Genomic DNA, 21,416 nt, shown 5'->3' with positions numbered 1-21,416 from the left:
ACCTGCCCTACTCTGGCAGCATTTTCTGTGATTCCTAGAATGGAACCTTTAAGCCTTGCATGGCACAGTGCTAAGAACACTAGGTTTGAAATCAAAAGGACTTCAGTTCAAGTCCTGGCCCTCTACTTTTCACTCCAAGAGAGAACCTTGCCTCATATCCTCTCTAGGCCTTTTTTCTTCATCTGTAAAATAGATTTGGACTAGATGACATCTGTAGTTCCTTTTAGCTCCAAACCTGTGATCCTGTGAACTTGCAAAGCAAAATCAGTACTGTGCAGTGAAACTTATAAGAAAAAAAGTATGAGGCTTTATTAGTCCATCCAGCACAGGAATGTCTCCTTTACCAGAAATTTCTTTTTCTCCTAATGGGGAGAATTGAAAAATGCTGATGTGGAGAGAAAAAATACAATGGCTAAACATCCATTCTAATTTTAAACAGCTTTGCGTATTAGGAAGTTCTTCCCTTTTATTGAACCAAAATTGAGTCCCATACTCTCACCCAGTTGTCCTGGTTCTCTGTCATTTTAATTCTTCTTCCACATATGATAACCCTTCAAATATTTGAAGACAGCTACCATACTCTACCCTCTTCGGTAAGTGTATTCTTCACCAGTTGGACCAAAGGGTCTGTTTTAGCAGTACATTTTTCTGGGCCTGTTTTATAAGCACTCTTTCATTTATCACCAATTTTTCCCTTTCCTTGGGCCCTGAACTTCCTTCCATTCTTCCAAAACACCCCCCATCCTTACGCTGGTGCTCTTCAGATCAAAGCTCTTGGGTTGCATTAGGACACATAAAAGATCTAAATTCTTCATTAGAATATGGCATAGTTGTTAGGTGTGTAGTAATGCTGCATTTCTTTTAGTTAATGTTGCAAATGTAGCTACTGGGTCACATAAATTTGAATATCACTTCTGAACTAACTTCTCTAGGTTTGTTCTTTACATCTTTTTTAAAGAACCCACAGAAAGCTCCCGGAGCAGAGGTTTGGAAACTAAAATTGTTAAGTAGATTTGGATTCTGGAAAGGAAAACAGAAGAGTAGCATTGTATTTGTTTAATTTGGTTTTGTTCCCTGAAGCTGGAGGTAAGAGAGAAAATGAAAAGACTTGGGGTCTAGTGTGTGAGGGAACTCTATTTTTGGACTTTTTCTTCTCAGATTATCAGTGAAACTTTTGGCAACAGACCACAGAGCACATAGTTGTGGAGTAGCACAGAATAAACTACTTTGTGTAGTAATGAATTCCCTGTTACTAGGGCTATTCAGGTATAAGATGGGAGATCCGTGAGATTTAGCGGACTATAATCTCATCCAATGGCTGGCATGTAGGAGAGAGGGATTATTAACTTGTTTTGCTTAAACCCAGAGGGAAGAACTAGGAAGTTTAAGCATCAATTTCAGATTTGCAAAAAGGATGAATGTCCTAACTGTTGTCGTCGTCGTTCAGGCATGTCTGACTCTTGGTGACCCCCCGTGGGGTTTTATTAGCAAAAATACTGGATTGGTTTGCCATTTTCTTCTCTGGTGAACAGAGTTTAAGTGACTTGCCTAGTGTCTTACAGCTAGTGACATCTGAGGCCAGATTTGAACTCGGTCTTCCTGACTCCTGGCCCAGGGTTCTACTGTTTCCTTCCTAACAGTTAGAGCTATCCAAAAGTGAAATGGGCTGACCCAGGGAGGTGGTGTATTCCTTCACTGGAGGGCTTAAAATGGAGACTGGATGACCATATATTGGGAATAATGTATTTGTATTGGGTAGGTCTTCATGTATAGATTGTACTGGATGGCCCTAGAAGTCCCTTACAATTCTGAGATTCTCTGAGACTCTATGACTTATTAGGGATATTGTAGAAGGAATTCCATCAGGCAAGATTTTGGACCAGGTGTCCTTTAAGTCTCTTTAAACTGATTCTGTCCTTAAGGAAATGTGTTCTAGGATGTGTGTAGTACCTGAAATGGAGACTCAGGCCTTAAGTGGCCGGACTAAGGAGTCAAGGAAAACTTCTCATCAACACCATTGTGAAATACAAATGCTTGAGTTAGTTCTTTGATCTGGTTTTGAGGAGAGAAGCTCCTTTGTGTTGTCCTGCTTTTGTTTTCCTCCTAATGAAGTTGTTCTTCTGCCTTGAGCCATCTGCAGCACAAAGCTCCCCATCTTAATTTAATAAAGAGCTATGCCTGCCTTGCTGACTTGGCAGGTGTGGCTTCTGTCTTCATCTGATAAGAACTAAAGATCCAGATCTTGTTCTGTTCCAGTATTCTTGAAGCCATTTGGGTGGGGTGGAATAGAAGGCAAATGAAAAGAGCACTATGACCTCTGATATCTTTACTTGTAAAGAAAAGCTCTTAACAACGGAAAGATGTGTCTACCTTGGACACTAAAAGAGCCAAAGAAGAGATGGTTTGTTGTTACAAGGACTTCTTGTATGGTTTCCCTTGGTACAAGTCAGATTCCGTTTTCTCCAGGATTTCCATTAGAGTTGTCTCAGACCTCTGTAGGACAGATATCTCATGCCAGGACCACGCCAGGGGAGGAGTCTGGTGGGTTGACTGAGGTGAAATGACTCTTACCATCAAGAAATTGACCTATTAGGTAAGGTGAATGAATGAATGCCTGACTCACCTGACAGCTACCATTAGTACAGTGACTTTCCACGTGGTCTGTGCCTGGTGGCCAGGACAGAGGGTCAGAGCCGAGAGAATTATGGGAGAAAGGTTTGGGACCTGTTCATTCACTTCTGATAAAACTTAGAACCAGGGTTTACAGGGATCAGATAGGAATCTCTGCCAAGTAAAGTAGGATGTGGATTCTTGCTATGTCTTGGGGAACATCCCATTTCTCAGTAACAGCTTAATTTTTTGTGTGTGTGTGGTTGGCACTGCCTGGGAAAATTAAAGGGCAGTTGACACAACTCTTTGATATTTGTGTACTTTCCTTTTTCTGTGGATCTTCCTTCTATGGGACTCCGTATTCTAGGGAAACTGGAGATGAACTTCCTGTTCCCTAACTACAGAGGATCCTATGAACTTGTTGCAATGGTCCTCTAAACCCTGGTTGCCTTTTCCTTGTCAGAACTCTGGAGAGATGTGACCTTCTAAGAACATGGTGGTAATTCAACATCAATCCACACTCCATAAAAATAAAGCGCCCCGTGCTTTTGTGTAGTGTGGCAGCATGGCACAGAGAATAAAGCTATCCAGATTCAGCATCAGAAAGACTCACATTTAAGTCCCACATCTGTCCTATGTGTGTGATCACTGCAAGTCACTGAGCCTCTCTCGGTGCCAAGGCATCTTCCTGAGACCATATAAGTTACAGAGCAGTTGTCAGTCTGAGTTGGTAGCTGCAGTTTCCTCACCACCACCACCTTTATTCCTGCCCCCCACCCTGAGGAAATCCACAGCATTTTATGGTGTGTTAAATTTTTTCATTTATTCCTCTTGACACTTCTATGAGGAACTGGGAAGTATAGACCCAAATGAAGATAAAGTATAGTTAGTTGTTTTGATTTTACAACTTGAGTGAAGGAAAGCCTCACTTGGATGACTAAAAAGCAGCTGTAGCTCACAGACTAGCCTGGCAGGTTGGACTAAATGACCTCTAGGTCGCTTTCTTTAGTATATTACAATGCTTGTAATGGTTCTGTGAGGTAGGCAGGGTAGATGGTGTGATCCCCATTTTACAAAATAAGAGAAATGAGGCTGATCATCACAAGACTGTGACTGGCCCGAGCTGCCTTGGTAAAGGCTTCCCTCTATGAGCATGGGTCTAAACGACAAGCCAAGGTGATACAGTTTAGTTTTTTAAGTTATACTTATTCGCCTTTTAAATGCTCATACTTGATGGGCTCCTGTCTTTAAAATCCCCCTCTGCTTTTCTTGAGATGTAGGTTTTGATAGATGTAAATACAACTGAGCAGGATAAAATGAGATGATTTCATTTTCCTGGGCCTCAGCTTCCTCAACTGTAAAAGGTGGGGCAGGAATTGATGACTTTGGGAGATCTTTTGCAGCTCTAGACCTGTGATCCTATAAACTTGTAGAAATGGCCATATAGACTTCCTATTGCTACCCCACCCAGTGAATCCACAAACAATAACAAGCACCTGAGGATGCCAGGCACTGGTTTACATTCTCCTGTAGGGAATCCTGCACATATATAAGTATATGCAAAATAGAGAAAAGAAATTTAGGGAAGGAAAACATAAACAGAAGGATTGGGAAAGGTTTACTTTATGAAAGGTCTTTAAGGAAGTAAGGGATTCTTCCAGGCAGGTGAGAAGGCAATGAATGCACTCCATAGAGGAGGATTACTAGGCAGGTGGAGTGCTACCTGTGACCTAGAAAAAATCACTTAACATTTGTGAACCCCAGTTTCCTTTAAATGAGGAAATTAGACTTAATCTTTAAGGTACCTTCACTTCTGACAGTCCAATGACTAACTAGGGCTTAGAATGTCTCGCCCTAGCCAAGGTCATGGTGTAGTTTGTATGGAGTGCATAGATTGTAGTTTAAAGTATGTATTTCCTCCTCACACCGGACTGAGCTGTTAACTTTTGGAGACTAGCTCGAAACATTGGAGGGGACACCACTGACTTAGGAGTTGAAGCCTCCCTTTTACCTAGAGTGGTGGGGGTGGGGTTACATTGGTGCTGGTTAATCCATGCAATTTATCTGCTTTCCTGTTTGAAGTGGGTGTATCTCCTTCCCCCACCCCTACCGAAATGGTGTATATGGTGGATTCAAGACAATCTTGCATTTTGAGGAGAGCCCACCAACTGTTCTCACATTTTGGAATTAAGTACTTGAAGTTTTCTAGGCACCTTAAGACCTCCTTAGAATCACTGTCTTTCTCTAGTGGGCTTCTTTCCATTTGTAAAGTTTTGTAGGCAGTAATCACCATGTTACACACCTTCACCCTCATGAAGAAATGTTGGATTTAGCATCAATTTTTAATAAGATTTTTTTTTTTAAGATTCTTTGCCTTGGATAGCTGCCAGTCTGGGAAATAGGTGTAAAAATACACTTACCTACTAATGGCATCAGTGGGCAGCTAATAATATAGAATATTGTAAATACTGCCAATGGCAATCCACTGGGTCAGTTTTGCTTAGATATTTTCTTGCTTCAAGAGAGCTGGGGGAAGGGGGCAGTGCCCCAGGTCTGAAAGAGCCATGAAGAGGGATGATATCTGGGAAATAATTGGTATTGTATTACCTGGGCTTGTTTTAGGCTCATGCTTACAGAAAAGATGATGGATAATAAGGGTCTTACTCTGGAGGAGGTGGGGAACAGGACACAAAGAAGTGATGAGAGAAAAGGCTAGTTAAGCTGGGATTGTCTCAGTGAACTGGTACGTTTTTTCAATGTGTCTGAGAATATGATCTCACTATACGATCTGAGTTATGATCTCCTTACTATTCTTGGGAAAGGCTTGGAAAATATCTAAATTCTGACTAAGTTTATCAAGGAAATTTTAGTGAGATGTGAGTGTTGACCATATTATTGTTAGAAATTATAGTTACAGCCCCTAATTCCCAAATTTCATTTAGATTGAAAAGCTGAGTCAGGTGCTATCTTCATACTGTATCTAAAATATTCTTAGGAAATCACTCAGCTGCCTGTATTTCTCTTTCTTCAGTTGTGGGGCAGCCTTACTTCCTGTCCTGAGAGATTCCAGGTGTTTTTTTTTTCCTGAAAGTGAAAAGCATTTTGGGATATAAGCTACTTTGAAGTGGATTGATCTGGAGCTCATTCCCCTTTTTTTCCCTAAGAGGGTTGAAAACAATTGTACAAAGACCTGCTTTCCACTTAAGGGCTTTCTTTAAAATGCTTGCCAATGAATTATATGTACTAGAGCTACTTTACCAGCAGCACTAAGCACTTTGCTGTGCTTGCTTTTCTCATTGCAATTGAGTAGGAGCATTGACTAGTGGCTTTTTGGAGTTGACTTTGGATGAGGCAGGCTCGCCCACTAGCCCTGTGCTTTTCCATACTATGCTTTCAAAAGGCAGCATAAGCCCTGTCTAACTGGCCCTCCCTACTGTATGCAGCAAAGCCCTGACCAGGAGCCCAGATGACAGAAGCTCCCTCTCTTCAGTGAATACTAATGGGGCTGTGACTGCTTCCTCTCACCAACTACTTTGGTGGTTGTTTTCTAACTGGTCAGGGGACAGTTCTTTTACATTTTTTTCATGTCTGGTCAGTTTTTAGGATGCCAAACTGGAAGTGGGAAGAAGAGATAATGTTGCTTTTGGTTAACTCTTGGTAATTTCTCAAGGTTGGCACAGTAGTCTGACAGGAACACTTGATTAATACTTAGTTCTCACCTTTTCTGGTTTTTGTTTTCTCTTGTAGAATGCATCCTGTCTTATTCTTGCAGCCCGACATGCCAGTGCTTCTGCAACTGTAAGTCTTGGTATATGTCTGAGGATCATTAGGAACTGGGGGGGGAGCAGGCAGTAGAACTCTACTTGATTATTATTGATTCAGAGCATTGGAGGTGGTTGGGATTAGATAAATGAGCCTCATACCTGTCCTATGTTACTTCCCTCCAGTATCCCTGTGGAGCATGAGTTCCACATGTGTTTAATCTACCTCCCTTTTCCACCCAAAAAAGTCCTGATTACTTTGTAGCAAGTTGTGGTCCTCGTTTACTCAACATCTATTTTTTCCTTGGTAATTGAGTATAAATATACAATTTCTTTATTCTGCCACATTTAAGATGTTTTTTCAACAAAAATTTGCTACTAATTTTTTTGTAATTACTTTAGGTTGTATTTTGAAGTTCTCATTTTTAATTATTCCCCTTGATGGTTTGATCTATTTGTTTCTGTGTAGAAGTTTATAATTTTTCTAATCTTATAAAATATCCCATTATCATTTGGATTAGTATACATACCAGCTGTATGACCCTTAATCACTTAACCTCCAGTTTCCTCTGTAAATTTGCCTAATGATGATATGATCTGTTATAAACCTTGATGATATCTTCCAGTACATTCAGATGTACATAGTCTGAGTAGTCCAGAAAACTACTTTTTTCAGTCACTTCAACTGTCAAGTGGGAATAATGACAGGCATCTACCTTGCTGGATTGTTGTGAGGATCAAATGAGATATCTGTAAAGTGCTTTAGCATAGTGCCTGACACATTGTAGGCCCTGTGTAAATGCTTCTTCCCTTCCCTTTCCCTTAACCCTCAGTTTCCTCATTTGTTTACTAAAGTTAATACTTGTATAATGCCCTCACTGGATTTCTATGCTGAAAGTACTTGGTAAACCTTAAGCACCATGTAATTATGGGATTATTACTTGGCTTTATCTGGAAATAGCCTTTATCTGTCTTCTAGGAATGAAGACTATCTTCAGAGTCATTAGCTGGTGTTGGATGCAAGAACTTAGGGTAGGGACATCAGATATGGAAGAGAAATATTTTCTGTTGGAGTATTCCCTGACGTGACTAGTTAGTTAAATCATTTTCTTTGGTAGATAAATGTGTTTCAGTTCTGAAAGAGGAGGGGTGGACATTCTTCTAAATTCTGTGGTACAAGTTCATTAGCTTTCTCAGCTTAGCTTCTGTATCTTTCCTCCTAGAATCTGAAGGATATCCTCAGTGACATGATACCTAAGGAACAAACTAGAATCAAGAACTTCCGACAGCAGCATGGCAAGACTGTAGTGGGGCAGATCACTGTGGACATGGTAAGTAAGGGCTTATGGATGCTGCATTGGGAGAGGAGGTAATGTCTAGAAGCATCCAGCCTTATGGAACAGCCATGAGTCTAATCTAAGCCCCTGGAAGAGGTGAAAAATAAGTTTCTTCTGTTGCTTTTTCGCCCCTTGTAACCACCCCTTCTTTGGAGTTTCTGCTTTGCCTATGAGATGATGATAATGATGATATGATCTGTTATAAACCTTGATATCTTTCAGTACATTCAGATGTACATAGTCTGAGTAGTCCAGAAAACTACTTTTTTCAGTCACTGGGCACCAACCCTCATCCTTTTAGAGATATTTTCCTCATTCTCTTTTGGGAATTGGGAGATGATGCTGCTACACTGACAGTGTTCAGTAAAAAGAACACAGAAACACCTGGAAGCAAGAGCTAACTTTAGATTCTGAAATTAGGCCCTCTCTCCCCTTTTCCCCCCTCCATTTCCCCTTCTCACCATTCTACAGAGTATCAATATTTTCCTTCCTTCCAGTTGATGGCTCTATAGAGTCATTTTGGTCTTTACATGGCTAGGTGTTGGGGAGGTAGGGAACACCTTTATTTTCTGGGGAGTTTTCACAGAACAAGCTTGAATTGTGCTCATTTTGCTTCTGTTTGTCTTTAGATGTATGGTGGCATGAGGGGTATGAAAGGATTAATATATGAAACATCAGTTCTGGACCCTGATGAGGTAAGAACTCTTCCTAAGTCAGTATTATTGAGTAATTGTGCAGAGGTCTGGATTGGGTGCTGTTTAGAAAATATAGAAATATGGTGTTTCATGTTCTTACGATCTGGTTGTGTAGACAGACTTACGTACACATTAACGAGTTGAAGACCTTATTAGAAAAGCTTAGCCTCGAGTAGGCTAGGTTAGAATAAGCAGACCCATCTAGTCTGAGTATCAAGTTTGTAACAATGCAGTACTTGGTGTGGTGTCTTTCCAAACTGACAAATCCACAAGGGAGTATTTCTCACTCTTCTTTCTTTCAAGGGTATCCGTTTCCGTGGCTACAGTATCCCAGAGTGCCAGAAGTTGCTCCCTAAGGCCAAGGGAGGGGAAGAACCCCTTCCTGAGGGTTTATTCTGGCTGCTTGTGACTGGAAAAATTCCAACTGAGGAACAGGTAAAGCAGGACATTTAGCCCTCCTTCCACACTCACAGGCAATATACTTTGCCTTTCCCCTCTCCCTTTTCTCTTCAGTCACTTAATCCTGATCTGGGTGGTTCTGAGGACAAGATAAAGGGATGGAATTGAGTACAGAGAACTACTATTTAAGTGGCTTGGATTGATCTATCCTTGACATTCTTTGGTTAGTTTTTGCTGTCTCCCCTTTCTATCCTGTCTTTATTTTCTCTCCATCCCCAGTGTTCTGCATATTGTTTCCTTATCTTTAGGTGAGCTGGCTTTCCAAAGAATGGGCAAAACGAGCTGCTCTGCCCTCCCATGTGGTCACCATGTTGGACAACTTCCCTACTAATCTGCATCCCATGTCTCAGCTCAGTGCAGCTATCACGGCCCTCAACAGTGAGAGTAACTTCGCTCGGGCTTATTCTGAAGGCATCAATCGGGCCAAATACTGGGAGGTAGGATAATGATAGTGTCAAATGAGAGGAAGTTAGAGTGTGAGGTCAAGGAGGTGAGGGCAGGTGAAGGGAAAGACTTATGGGATTGGGAGGGAGATTCGGGAGAGTTAGCTTTTCTTGAGACCTGCCAGGGCTCTGAGTAAAGTAGACTCATCTTAGACTTTTATGACCATATACTCCTCTTCCTTCCCTTCTCAGTAACTAGATAGTTTAGTATTCTGCCTCTCAGGGTCTCAGGCTCTGCCACTGAATTAAAACTATCCCCTTCAAGAGACTAGTTCCAATCAGCCACAACTCTGAGCATTCTCTAGCTGTCCATGGAGAGGGAGCGCAAATGGTCTGATTGAAATAGACAGTTAATTCCCTTGTTCTTATACTGTATTTATGTTAGTGAAGCCCCAAATTATGTGAAGTTTGAGGAGGGTTTTTGGCTGCTATATAATATGGTTAATTCATATTACACTTTGCAGTAAACTAAGCTCCAAGTCTTTTTCAAATGAACTGCTATCTAGGCACACCTCCCCAATTCTATACCACTATACTTTCATTATTTTCAGCCTTAGTAGTGGACTTTACAGTTATTACCTAAATTTAATCGTATTAGTCAGCCTGTCCTTTTAGGACAGCCAGGGTCTGATTTTTGTCGTTCAGTTTTGTGTTCTTTCCCACCTGGCTCTTATTATCATCTAAAACACTTAATCAGCATTAATTTGAGCACAATCATTCTACCCTAGATCCCCTTAACTATCATCTACCCCACATATCTTCATCCTCTCCATAAGGATAGAATGAGTGACTATCAGATATTTTTAATCTTGCCAAAACCTAGATATTATCACTACAGTGTGACTTAAATTTTAGTGGATCCATGCTGCCTCCTAGTGATCATTAATCCATTCCTAAATACATAGGAACCCATTCTTCAGTTTTGCTAGGATTGATGTTTTAAACTCATTGTAGTGTTTTCGAAAGCTACCCTTTTGTGGGGAGGTGCCTGGAATCAGACATCTGTTCAACTTTCAATATATAGGCATCTCTTCTAGGCAAATTATGGGTGGTGACACTGACATATGGCGGTGGGTGGGGTGGGTAAGCATTTATTAAGTACCTGCTCTGTGCTAAGCATTTTTCAGGTGCTTTACAAATATCTCATTTGGTCCATACAACAACCCTGAGGGAATTTTTTATCCGGATTTTGCAAGTGAGGAAACTGAGGCAAATAAAGGTTAAGTGACTTGCCTGGGGTTACACAGCTTATTATGTGAGGCTGGATTTGAACTCAAGTATTCCTGATTCCAGGCTCATTGCTCTATATACTGGACCTCCTAGCTAAACTTTGTTGTTCAATAATGTTGAACAGCTAGCAGGATTTTATGCTTTTGGTGGTTCTGGATCTCATGAAAAGAATTAAGAACATCACCTTTTGTAGATCTATATATAGTTTGATTGACACAGTATTTATCATCCTTCCCAAAGGATATATAGGCCTTAATTTTATTTTTCACTCTGTTGAATAATGTTTCACATGAATGTGCTGTCTGAGGTGGGAGTCAGTGACAGCTTTCACCTGTTTCTCATTAAAATCCTAGCTTGTATGGTCCTTTCATTTATACTTTTTTATAACATTTATGTTACAAATATATACAATAAATAATAGTTATACTATAAAGTTCTGAGTCTGTTTTTAAAAATTATTGATGCCTTTTGTTTTTATATCACATACATTTCTAATTATGTCCAACTCCATCTCCATCCCCAAGTAGAGCCTTTCCTTGAAACAGATTTTAAAAAAAAAAGAAAATTCCAGCAAAGTCATCCGATGAATACACTGCCTCCAGCCAGGTTTGCAGTGTTTCATGTAACTGCAGCAAAGGGGAAGGAGGTATACTTTCTCACTATTCTCAGGAACTCGGCCTAGTTTTAGTAATTATACACTAATTATACAATTAGTAATTAGTTTTTTTTCTTTTTGTTTATATTTTGTAGTTGTGATATTGATTTCCTAGTTCTGCTTATTTACTTTGCATTTCTTTATATGAGACTTCCATGTTTCTCTGAATTCATGTTTGTCTATTTTTAAGTACATTCATATGTCATAGTTTAGCTGTTCCCCTACTTTGTTCAGTTGCAAACACAAAAGCTGTTTTAATTAATATTTGCCAACATATATGGAAACTTTGTACCTTCTTGGAGCATATACCCGGCAGTGGAATTGCTGTAAAAGGGTAAATGCCATTTTAGTAGTTTTCTTTGAATAATTCCAATTTCCTTTCCACAATGGTTGGAACACTGCCTGTCTTCCCAAAACCCCTCCAACCTGAACCATTTCAATATATATATTGGATGCTTATCAGATATTTAATGCAAAAGTTTTCTGCAGTTAACAATCCTAAATATATTGATACTGTTTCTGCAAAATTTTTAGTTGCATGTAGTTGAAACTGGTGGGTTTGGATTTTTTTTTTTTTTGGTGCTTTCTTCTAACCCCTTAACAGATCTGCATCTGTTAGGAATTCTTCCGGCTTCTTAATTGTAAAAGAGGGGCCTCCATCTATTTTCCTCCAGTTTTTTATAATGTGACTTTTTCTGTTTTTGTTTAGCATTTCAATGACATTTCAAACTTGTTTTGTCACCTGTATTTCAAAAAAAAAGTCATACTAGCTTTGTTCCTATTATCAGGATAGCTTGAATGAAACTGCCTAAGTATGAAGCTCACTTTCATTCCAGTGATATTCACTCCTGAATACTCAGCTTGGTCAGCCTGGTATAGCTTGAAGTTGCTGAATTTACCTATATAGTCAGATTTGCTTAGTAGCAAGTCAGCCAGCACCAATTAATGTTATCACTTTTTGTAAGATCTGTGAATGTAGTATAGGGTTGTTCTTGATGTGCATCTGATATGTAATAAAGATTATATTGTTATATGCAAGTGTCTGGTATCATCTCCCCTTGCTTTTTAAAATGATAACAGGGCATTTTCTCTTAATTGACATCTTTAGAAATTCATTCTTTGAAGCTTCTTATTCAATGATAGAAATGTTGGTTAGTAATTGCCTTTTCTGTACATGTTCTTTATGATGAAAGTGATCTTTTATTCTTTGACGGAGGGGATGAGGGGTGGGTGGAGTTCTGTATATGAATCTTATGTTCCATAGTAGATTTGTTTTATGTCTAAACTCAATCTTTGACTCATGAATGTTTCTTAGCTAGAGGTGAATATCTTGATTCTCAGGTTTCCATAAGTATTCTTCTTCCTTGAGAACTTGCAAGAAATCAGCTAAGTATTTCTGGTTTTTTTCCTCAAGTGTTTGAATTTCAGCCACACTCTCCCTGAACCAATCCTGGATGAGACTGATAGTGGGTTAATGAATGGTAGACATTATCATAGGGGTTTGTTTATTTAGATATGTTTTCTTATTCTTTAGCATTTGAATTAAGCTGTATTGAATTATTTTGATATCAAACAACAGTCATTGAGTACTTTCTTTGTGTCCCAATCCCTGTGTAGGATACAAAAGGCCTTTCCCTCAAAGATCTTAAAATCTGGAACCAACTGAATAACAAGTATATTAAGGGATATGAATACAGTAGTTCAGTACATCAGGCATTGTTGTGACAAGCTCAACAAACACCACTGATGCAATCAAAATCAGCATCCCATAGATAGGGTTGTGGAACAATTATGGCATAAGATGTCATTTCTTTTTATTCAGCACTCTGAAGTTAATACCTCTTTTTTCTTCTCTTCCCCTTCCCAAGCTGATTTATGAGGACTGCATGGATCTCATTGCCAAGCTACCTTGTGTTGCAGCAAAGATCTACCGGAATCTGTATCGCGAAGGCAGCAGCATTGGGGCTATAGACACCAAACTTGACTGGTCTCATAACTTCACCAGCATGTTAGGCTACAGTGATGCCCAGTTTACTGAGCTCATGCGCTTATACCTCACAATCCACAGGTGAGCCAGACCTGGGTACCAAGTAAGTGTCTGGATATGTGGAAAATTTTGGAAAAAGTCTTTCCATAATTCATATATTGCTTCAGAGAAAGAGCTGTGAGCAAGAATAAAGCTAAAGCCTAGATCCAGAGATTACAGTAGTCATTATAAAAAGTCAAGGGAGGGAGTCAAAACAGCCATCCCAAGAACAGGAGCCATGTTGGAAGGGCAATAGGGTCATTGTTTCCAGTCCCCTGCTTTTGTCCTTTGCCAATGCTCCCATCCTCTGTACACCAGGGATATATATGGATAACTGACCTGATTTTTCTTATTTCCTCCAGTGATCACGAGGGTGGCAATGTAAGTGCCCACACTAGCCATCTGGTGGGCAGTGCTCTTTCAGATCCCTATCTATCCTTTGCAGCTGCCATGAATGGACTGGCTGGGCCCCTCCATGGACTAGCCAATCAGGTAATAGCTGACTCTCAGCTCCTTGTCCTTTCAGCTCTTTCTGTCCAACTATCTCCTTCTAACCTATGTGTTGACCTCCTTCCGCTGCCACATTATCCACAGGAAGTACTCGTCTGGCTGACACAGTTGCAGAAAGAAGTTGGCAAAGAGGTGGATGATGAAAAACTGCGTGACTACATCTGGAACACGCTCAACTCAGGCAGGGTAAGCAAAGCACAATAAAGGCAAGAGGAGACTATCAGATCCAGATTTTCTAGATGAGAAGAGCTGGGTGGGAGAAGAGAATGAATTCCAGCCTTCCCTGGCATCTGAGATGAGAGTTGGGAGTCTGCCTGAACTTTAGATCATTAGATCATTTGGTTTGGTTTTTCATTTCCCACTTTGAGGAGGGGAATGGGAGTTCTCCCCTAGAGGTACTAATTAGCTTCCACACCCTCTGTAGGTGGTCCCTGGATATGGCCATGCTGTACTAAGAAAAACTGATCCACGATATACCTGTCAGCGGGAATTTGCCCTGAAACATCTGCCTAATGATCCCATGTTTAAACTGGTGGCTCAACTCTACAAAATTGTACCTGATGTCCTTTTGGAGCAGGGCAAAGCCAAGAACCCCTGGCCCAATGTAGATGCCCACAGTGGGGTGCTTCTGCAGGTAAGGACCTGCTACCTTCTGTTTCTCCTTTCTCCCTGATTTCCTTTGCTATGGCTAGCTGGCCAGTCACATCAAAGCCCTACTAACAAATAAAACATCTGACACTGCCCCCCCCAAGCATATTTTTCAGGCTATTTCCCCAATTCTCTTCCACACACTCAAAATCTTTGTAACAAATGTTCACAACAAGTGTTTTCCCTCTAGTTTCCAAGTTGTTATGCCTCTCCCAGCTCTATCCCAGCTCTGAAGGCATTTAAGCCAGAGCCTCCTATGAGGAAAACAGAAACCCTGGATCACAATCACCAAACCCTGCTTTGTGTTCATTGCCACCCCTAGCCCTCATCCTAAACCCTCTTCTTTATTTCTCTTTCTACCCTGCAGTACTACGGCATGACAGAGATGAATTATTACACAGTTCTCTTTGGAGTTTCACGGGCGCTGGGGGTGCTGGCACAGCTCATTTGGAGCAGAGCTCTAGGCTTCCCCCTGGAGAGGCCCAAATCTATGAGCACAGACGGTTTGATGCAGTTTGTAAGCTCCAAGTCAGGGTAAAGATGGGGACTGGGCAGGGCAGGGAGGGGAAAGAGAATGTCTGCCAGAGTGAGGAGACTTTTAAGAGACAGTACACACTTTTTTGTTTTTGTTTCAGGGGGCCTTTAAAGACTTTTAGAATTAAATTATATTTGAGGCACTGATACTAAGTTTGAGGTTATTTAAAGTGTAAATTAAGATTTTAAAAAAAGACAGATGAGACTTACCTCCCTTAACTAACCTCTCTCCCCTGCCCAGTGTGACAAATTGTCCATTGACTCTAGGTTGAACTAGACTAATACAGATGTGGGCCAGGATGGGCCCCCTGCCCCAAAAGGGTCAGTGCTGGTTACAGGGAATCTGCATTCACTCCTTTACTGTGGAGATTTAAGGTTTTGTTTTACTTAGCCTACCCCCATCCCCAACCAAACATCATTTCACCAGTAGGCCAAAAACCAGAACTCTGACCCCCAAATCAAGTTTTCCATAGGAATCATGTTGGAATGTCAACACCAACCCCAAGCACATTACAACCAGCCCCACCGCTGCTGCCTCTCTTCCCCCACTCCATTCTCTCTGTCACACACACACTCACACATATGTTTGACCTCTTAGTTGGTGGGACATTTTGGCATCCTCTCCCACCAGTTGAACAGTGACAACAGCATTTAATATTTTGACTTTTTTTGTTTTATTTCTCCTTTGAAAGATGAAGTCTTGGGTACCTTTCACTATTTTAAAGAAACTACCTTCACTTGGATTTTATGTACTTGCTACTCCCTGGGCTGCAAGAGCTTTGGACTCATTATATTGGGGACTTCTCTTATCCTTCATTTTGTACATACCACTAGTTTTGGCCTCTTCCTTTGTCAGTCTCTGTCTCCACCCCCTACCCCATGCTTACTGTGAACTGTGTTCACATCCAGATAGATCAGGCCACAAACTTCTACCCACTTCTTTTTCCCTATGTATTCTAAAGAGCAGGGGCCTGTGAATGGCCTAGCATGCTGTCTTTATGATATGCCTACAGGGATAATCTTTTTTTAAAAAAACTTTGAAGTGAAAATTACTTGAACAGATTTGATCCTGTTAGTATTAGACCCCGGGGCTTAGGGCATTATTAATATAAATAACCACAACTTGCCACCCCTCCAACAAACAAACTTATTTATCCAGCGGTCTCCTCCTCACTCCCCCTGCCTCCCCCAACATGGTTCATTGCTTAGAGCCCCATTTGCACAGGTTTTTCAGTGATTCAGAATGCTCTGCTGCCGCTTCTTTAAGAAAGGACTGAAATACACTCCTCTCACTGTGTCCCCTTCATCCAACCCCTCCAATCCTGCCTGTGTTTGTGTGGATCCCCTGTCCCTAGAACCAAGCTGTTGAGATGGACACACTGTCTATGAACCCCTGGGTAACTGTCAAGAGTCTTGTTGCAGACTTCAGGTTGTTCTGTATAAAACAAAATAAATGTTTTTATTAACAAAGCTGTATCTTCATGTCATCATATAAGCCACAGAGATCAAAGGCTCTGCATGCCTGATTCAAGGGTTTCCTTATCTTTCTTCAGTATCAGGAACTCTTAGACCAGTAATTTCCAAGTTATTGGCAGCCTCAGATTCTTGAAGACACCATGGATTTTTGGAAAGGAATCCATGATCCATGTTTTTTCAGCTGATGGATATTGATAGTATAACTACTATTGAGAGGGGCCAGGGTACGAAATTTGTTGAACAAGAATTCCCAACCTTTCTTTGTCTTCTTCCTACCCAGCTCACACTGGGTAAAAGGAGTTAAATGCATGACCTTGGGGTGAGGGCTGATAATTCTGCCCTCTTGCCAGAAAATGGCTATAACCTCTCTAAAAACTAGGACACTGGACATACATGCTTTAAATTAACTCCTTTGAGCCAACTCTTGTGAGATTATTATTAGTGCTAGAAATGATCACTTTTACAGATGAGGAAACAGGTTCAGAGAGCTAGGTAGTGTCGGAAGTGGTACTGGAGCCCAGATCTTCCTGTTTCCCAGTGGGGTTCCAAGGTGAACTTGACTTCACTATAACTGGTTTTCCTCTGTGCTCACATGTACTTTATTTTTTTACATTTAAAGACGTCATTCTGAGAGTGTCCATAGGATTCTTTACCATAATGGTGGAGAGGCCCTCATACAAAAGAAGTTCTAATGGCTCTTGTTTGAGACCAGGTTTGGTTCTGGTCTGGATCCCTTCTCACTTGTGCTACTACCTCCCCACCCCTTCCCCCACTAGGTTCCTGCTACAACTGACCTTCTGAAGAGAGGCTATAAATAGGGAGGAAGGGCCTGGATAACAGCCCCAGCCAGGGGAATGTGCGCTATAGTTAGCAGGGACACTGTGTCCGAAGAACTTGTACAGGGATACCTTCTTACCCCATTGAGTTCTCTTCCTGCCCTGTGTGTATTCCTTACCTAAAAAGCATTACAAAACCAAATCCACACAATTGGTTTATTGGTTCTTCATCAAAACACTCAGCCCAGGTGGAAGAAAGGGACAGGCTAGAAGTAAGTGCAACTTTACTCAAAGCCTCCCCCTCCACCCTGGAAGGGGGAAAAACTCCTGACATTCTACGTTTATTAGCCAGGTGGGGGATATTTTCCTTTTTTGGAACAGAGACTTTAGATAGAACCTCAAAATACCTGGATTCCAAAATGGAAGTAACTTCCCTCATAAGGCTTCTTTACCAAGACAATAAGTACTGCCCCTATCCCCTTAGCTCCTTAACAAGAGAGGAACAGTGTAATATCCTTTCAGAGACACTGAGGCACCACAAGTTAGACAGGAAAAGGAGGCCTAGCTCACAAGACACAACCAAAGACATAAAATCCCAGCAATTCTGAGTTCAGTTTCCAGGAGACAGGTATGTAAGGTTCAGTTCCCAGAGTCAGGCTAGCCAACTCCTGGAGATCAAACTCCCTTTCCCCCAGCATCTCCTAAGTGAGGAGCTCACTCCAGATTCCTGAGTTCTCTGCCTGGAGAGCCAGAACTATCGGGGCAGGGAGGCAGACATAAACAAGACTTGCCCCAGAGGATGGAGCATGGACACAACCAAATAAATAAGTGACAGGGCTGGTCTCATGTATGGTGCACCTCATGGAACATGAGTTCTCGGGGGATGGCTGTCTCTGGACCAAACTTTGTGGCTGCTCGGCGCTCAAAGGCAGCAACATTCTGTTTAACAACCTCGTCGAAGAACATGCTGGCCAGCTGAGAGTGGAGCAGGGAGCGAAACTCAAAGGAAACCTAGGGACGGGGGCAGAAGGAGACAGAAGCCCTCACTTTAACTTCCACAAACAAATTCAGTGATGCTATTCAAAGCTTTTAACCCCACAGCTTCCATTCAAAGTACGCAGCAACCATTCAAACACCAACTAGGCAGTAAGTAGAACAGAAGTGTGACTTCCATCATGGGGCAGTCCTGTGGGAAGCATGCCATGGGTTGGCCTAGGCTAGTGATATGTACCAGGCTCTGTGTCAAGTGCTTTGCAACGAACTCATTTGGTCCTCATGACAACCCTAAGAGGGAAGTCCTATTATTGTCCCCCAATTTACAGATGAGAAAACAGACAAATGAGTTAAATGACTTGCCTAGGGTCACTCAGCTAGTAAGTGTGAGACTGGATCTGAACTTAAGTCCAGACTCCAGGCCCCGAACTAACAGAGACAAAGTCCCTGATGGCCGCATACTGACTTAGTAACTATGCTGCATTTATTTTGTTAAATATTTCCCAATTAGATTTTAATATGATTCAGCTTGCACTGGGGAGTTCTGTTGACATCTGGGCAGCCCCTGAGAGTTTGACACCTTTGGTTTAGGTGGTAGTTGGAACTTAGCACAGTGCCTGGCATATTAAGTAAGTGGCACATGAATAAATGGCTGCTGAACTGCCAGTCTCATCCACCGTTTCCCAGCCACGGCACCCTGACTCACCGAAAAGTCCACAGTGCAAGTTCGGGAGTAGGCAGGAAGACCAGGGCTGAATCTCCAGATGGTCTCTAAATGGTTGAAGAGCTTGCCATCAGTGCAGACAGCCTAGTAGAGAGATGGGTTGTCAGCAAAGCCCAAAATGTGACATGAAAATTACCAAGTAGACATAAGCTACTTAGTAAATTTAATGCTGTACTTAGTAAAGGAAAAGAAAATGACTTGTCTGTCACCTTAGTGCTCTGCCCCCAAGTTTCATGGTATCAAGCTAAGAATGGGGTAGCGCCTTACCTTGACCATATGAGGTTTGACCATGGAGACAGCTGAAGTGTAACGTTCCACAACAGGTGGGAAGCCAACTTCCAACTGGGCCTTCAGGTAACCTTTTCGGCTGGACACCACTAAGGACTTCTTACACCAAGGCACAAACTCCTTGTACTCCTGGACATTGGACACCACCTCATACATCTCCTGCATTGAGTACCTGGGGGCATTTGGCGGGGGAGGGGGTTCAAAGAGAGGGGCCAAGGATCTAGGTATGGGGTCCGAGCGTCTGCCATCTCTTAACCCTGACTGTATACAGAAATGTATGCACAACCCATCCATCCCAGGCATATGGACATCAGCTGACCTCCCCAAACGATAAAGGCAGATGCCCCTTCTTCCAAAGCAGTAGAACACGTCAAAAATTAGGCCAGTGCTGCACTCAGAACTGGAAAAAGGCTGGTTTAATCTTCAGGCCACTGGGAAATAGGCAAGTGTCTTGTGGTAAAGCAAAGACCACTGATAATTTCGTAGAGGTTGAAGAAAATAGTAGGAAAAATGGCATCAGTGGCCTGGCACTGTGAGAACAGAATAGTTTGTAAGGTCTTTGATTTTAGAAGGGTCAGTTCTTATTTAATCTTTGTACTTGGGTTCTGTGGCTAGCGCTGAAATATTTGAAGTGAATTGTTATACAGGTTACTCCAGGTGGGCAGGAGCATAACCGTGGTGGGAGATGCAGTAAAACTTCCACGTATCAGTGTGGGGTGCCCTATTTTGTTTTAACACCAGGGGAAGGGCAGGGGCTTCTCACCCCATAATCCTGCGTTCGGAGTACGCCTTGCGCTTGTTGGTGAATGGGGAAGCGAAGCCCATAAAGGAACGGCTGTGGGAAAGCCCAGCCTCAGCTCCCAAGGCCTGGGCAGCTCTGGGCAGCAAGAGGCTGCAGGAAGACAAGAGAGGAAGGAGGCAGCGTCAGCCTGCCCGGGCGCCCCTGCGGCCAGCGTCAGGACGCGTCCTCCGTCGTGCCCGGACCGGGGGTCTTCCCAGGGGAAGGAAAGGGCAGCTGGGCGAGCTGCCCGCTCCCCGCCCCCAGCACCAGCTGCAGCCCGCCAGGCACCCTCGCCAAGCGGTCACGAGTGCTAAAGGTCGGGGGCGGCCGAGGACAGGGTCGGGGGAGGAGCCCCGGTGCCGGCCGGGGAAGCGGAGCCCCCCGAGGGTAGCCAGCACGCCGGTCCTGGGCCACGCAGGGACGCGGAGCGCGGCTGGACAGGCCATCGCGGCTCTGCGGGAGTCCCCCCCAACCGGTCCCCCTAACCCGCTCCGCTCGGACGGGAGAGCGGCCTCACCTCATTGGCCGCAGCCTTCTCAGAGGGCCCGGGGGCGGGGCGGGGTGCGCGCCCGGCCCGAAGCAGCCGCCGCGCCGGGCAGCCGCGCGCGTTCCAGCGGGGAGCCGCCGCGCGCCCGCCAACGCCATGCGCCCTGCGCGCTCCTGCCTTCTTGGCCCTCTCCTCCAGCGGCGGACCGGCACCCCCACCCTCGCAGGCTGGGAGCGGCAGCCCGGGAGGGAAGAAGGCCCGGAGGGAGATCAGGCCTGGAGGAGCGGGGGGCTGCGCCTCACAACCACTCCTCCCGCTCGGCCCGCCTGGCTGAGACTGAAGCCGGCGGCCGCTGCAGCTCCAGTTCGGTCCCCGGGTCACGTCATGCCGTTGCCATGCTACAGAGGGTGGATGAAAGGTAGAGGAAGGACAGGGATCGCGGAGGCTTCTGGGGATTGTAGTTTCGTAGGCTTATAGGTTAAAGACCAGCGGTTGCTTCTCTAGCTTGATGTTCCCACGTGGAGCGCATCGCCCTGGTCTGGGTTGCCCGACCCTATGACGTCACTTGACAGCCTTGGGAGTTCGGAGGCGGGGCTTGCTCAGTCCCAGGGCTGGAGAGAGCTGGACCTTCGGACCGATGCTTCCCAGCTCAGGCCCCCTCGTAGCTCGGTTCAGCGCCTTCGCTCCGCCGGCTCCGTTATTCACCTTGCCGCGCTTTGGCTAGCCCGATGCGGGGGTGCAGTGGCGTGTGTCGAATGGGGCGGTGTCCTTGAGAAGCTAGGGCTCCCTCGTGCGCCCCTGACGGCCGTGGGCTGCCGCCTCCGCGGCGAGCCCCCGCTGCGACGTCAGCGCCGGGCGAGGCGGAGCTCCCGCTTCGTGCGGTTCAGCCGAGGTGTTCCCCGGCGGAGATAGCCTCGCCCCCTCCCTCCCCCTAACCTGGGGCTGTTCAGCCCTTTCCTTATCAGTCTCTGTGTGTCCCGGGC

At 43.6% G+C, this 21,416-nt stretch overlaps 2 protein-coding genes across 5 annotated transcripts in view; one reads left to right on the top strand and one right to left on the bottom strand.

The window, feature by feature from the left end:
- CS (citrate synthase) overlaps positions 1-16,378 on the top strand; it is a 32,497-nt gene extending 16,119 nt beyond the window's left edge. For all 4 annotated transcript variants that reach the window (XM_072655049.1, XM_072655048.1, XM_072655046.1 and 1 more), the window contains 10 exons: positions 6,358-6,408; positions 7,595-7,702; positions 8,338-8,403; positions 8,707-8,838; positions 9,111-9,299; positions 13,059-13,258; positions 13,579-13,708; positions 13,811-13,912; positions 14,151-14,360; positions 14,742-16,378. In XM_072655049.1, the coding sequence (XP_072511150.1) occupies positions 7,619-7,702; positions 8,338-8,403; positions 8,707-8,838; positions 9,111-9,299; positions 13,059-13,258; positions 13,579-13,708; positions 13,811-13,912; positions 14,151-14,360; positions 14,742-14,912 (1,284 nt within the window). In that variant the 5' untranslated portion in view covers positions 6,358-6,408; positions 7,595-7,618 and the 3' untranslated portion in view covers positions 14,913-16,378. The remainder of the gene's footprint in view (positions 1-6,357; positions 6,409-7,594; positions 7,703-8,337; positions 8,404-8,706; positions 8,839-9,110; positions 9,300-13,058; positions 13,259-13,578; positions 13,709-13,810; positions 13,913-14,150; positions 14,361-14,741) is intronic.
- Positions 16,379-17,362: 984 nt separating this feature from the next.
- On the bottom strand, positions 17,363-20,740 carry COQ10A (coenzyme Q10A). The gene is made up of 5 exons (XM_072655050.1): positions 20,464-20,740; positions 19,929-20,057; positions 19,145-19,337; positions 18,860-18,961; positions 17,363-18,171 (listed from the first exon to the last, which is right to left on the bottom strand). Exons 1-5 carry the CDS (start codon positions 20,589-20,591, stop codon positions 18,004-18,006), a joined length of 720 nt encoding a protein of 239 aa, XP_072511151.1. The 5' UTR covers positions 20,592-20,740; the 3' UTR covers positions 17,363-18,003.
- Between the last annotated feature and the right edge of the window lie 676 nt (positions 20,741-21,416).

The sequence above is a fragment of the Notamacropus eugenii genome, chromosome 3 (assembly GCF_028372415.1).
Source record: "Notamacropus eugenii isolate mMacEug1 chromosome 3, mMacEug1.pri_v2, whole genome shotgun sequence".
Taxonomy (NCBI): domain Eukaryota; kingdom Metazoa; phylum Chordata; class Mammalia; order Diprotodontia; family Macropodidae; genus Notamacropus; species Notamacropus eugenii.
Note: the sequence above shows the minus strand (reverse complement) of the source record. Positions and strands in the feature narration are given on the sequence as shown.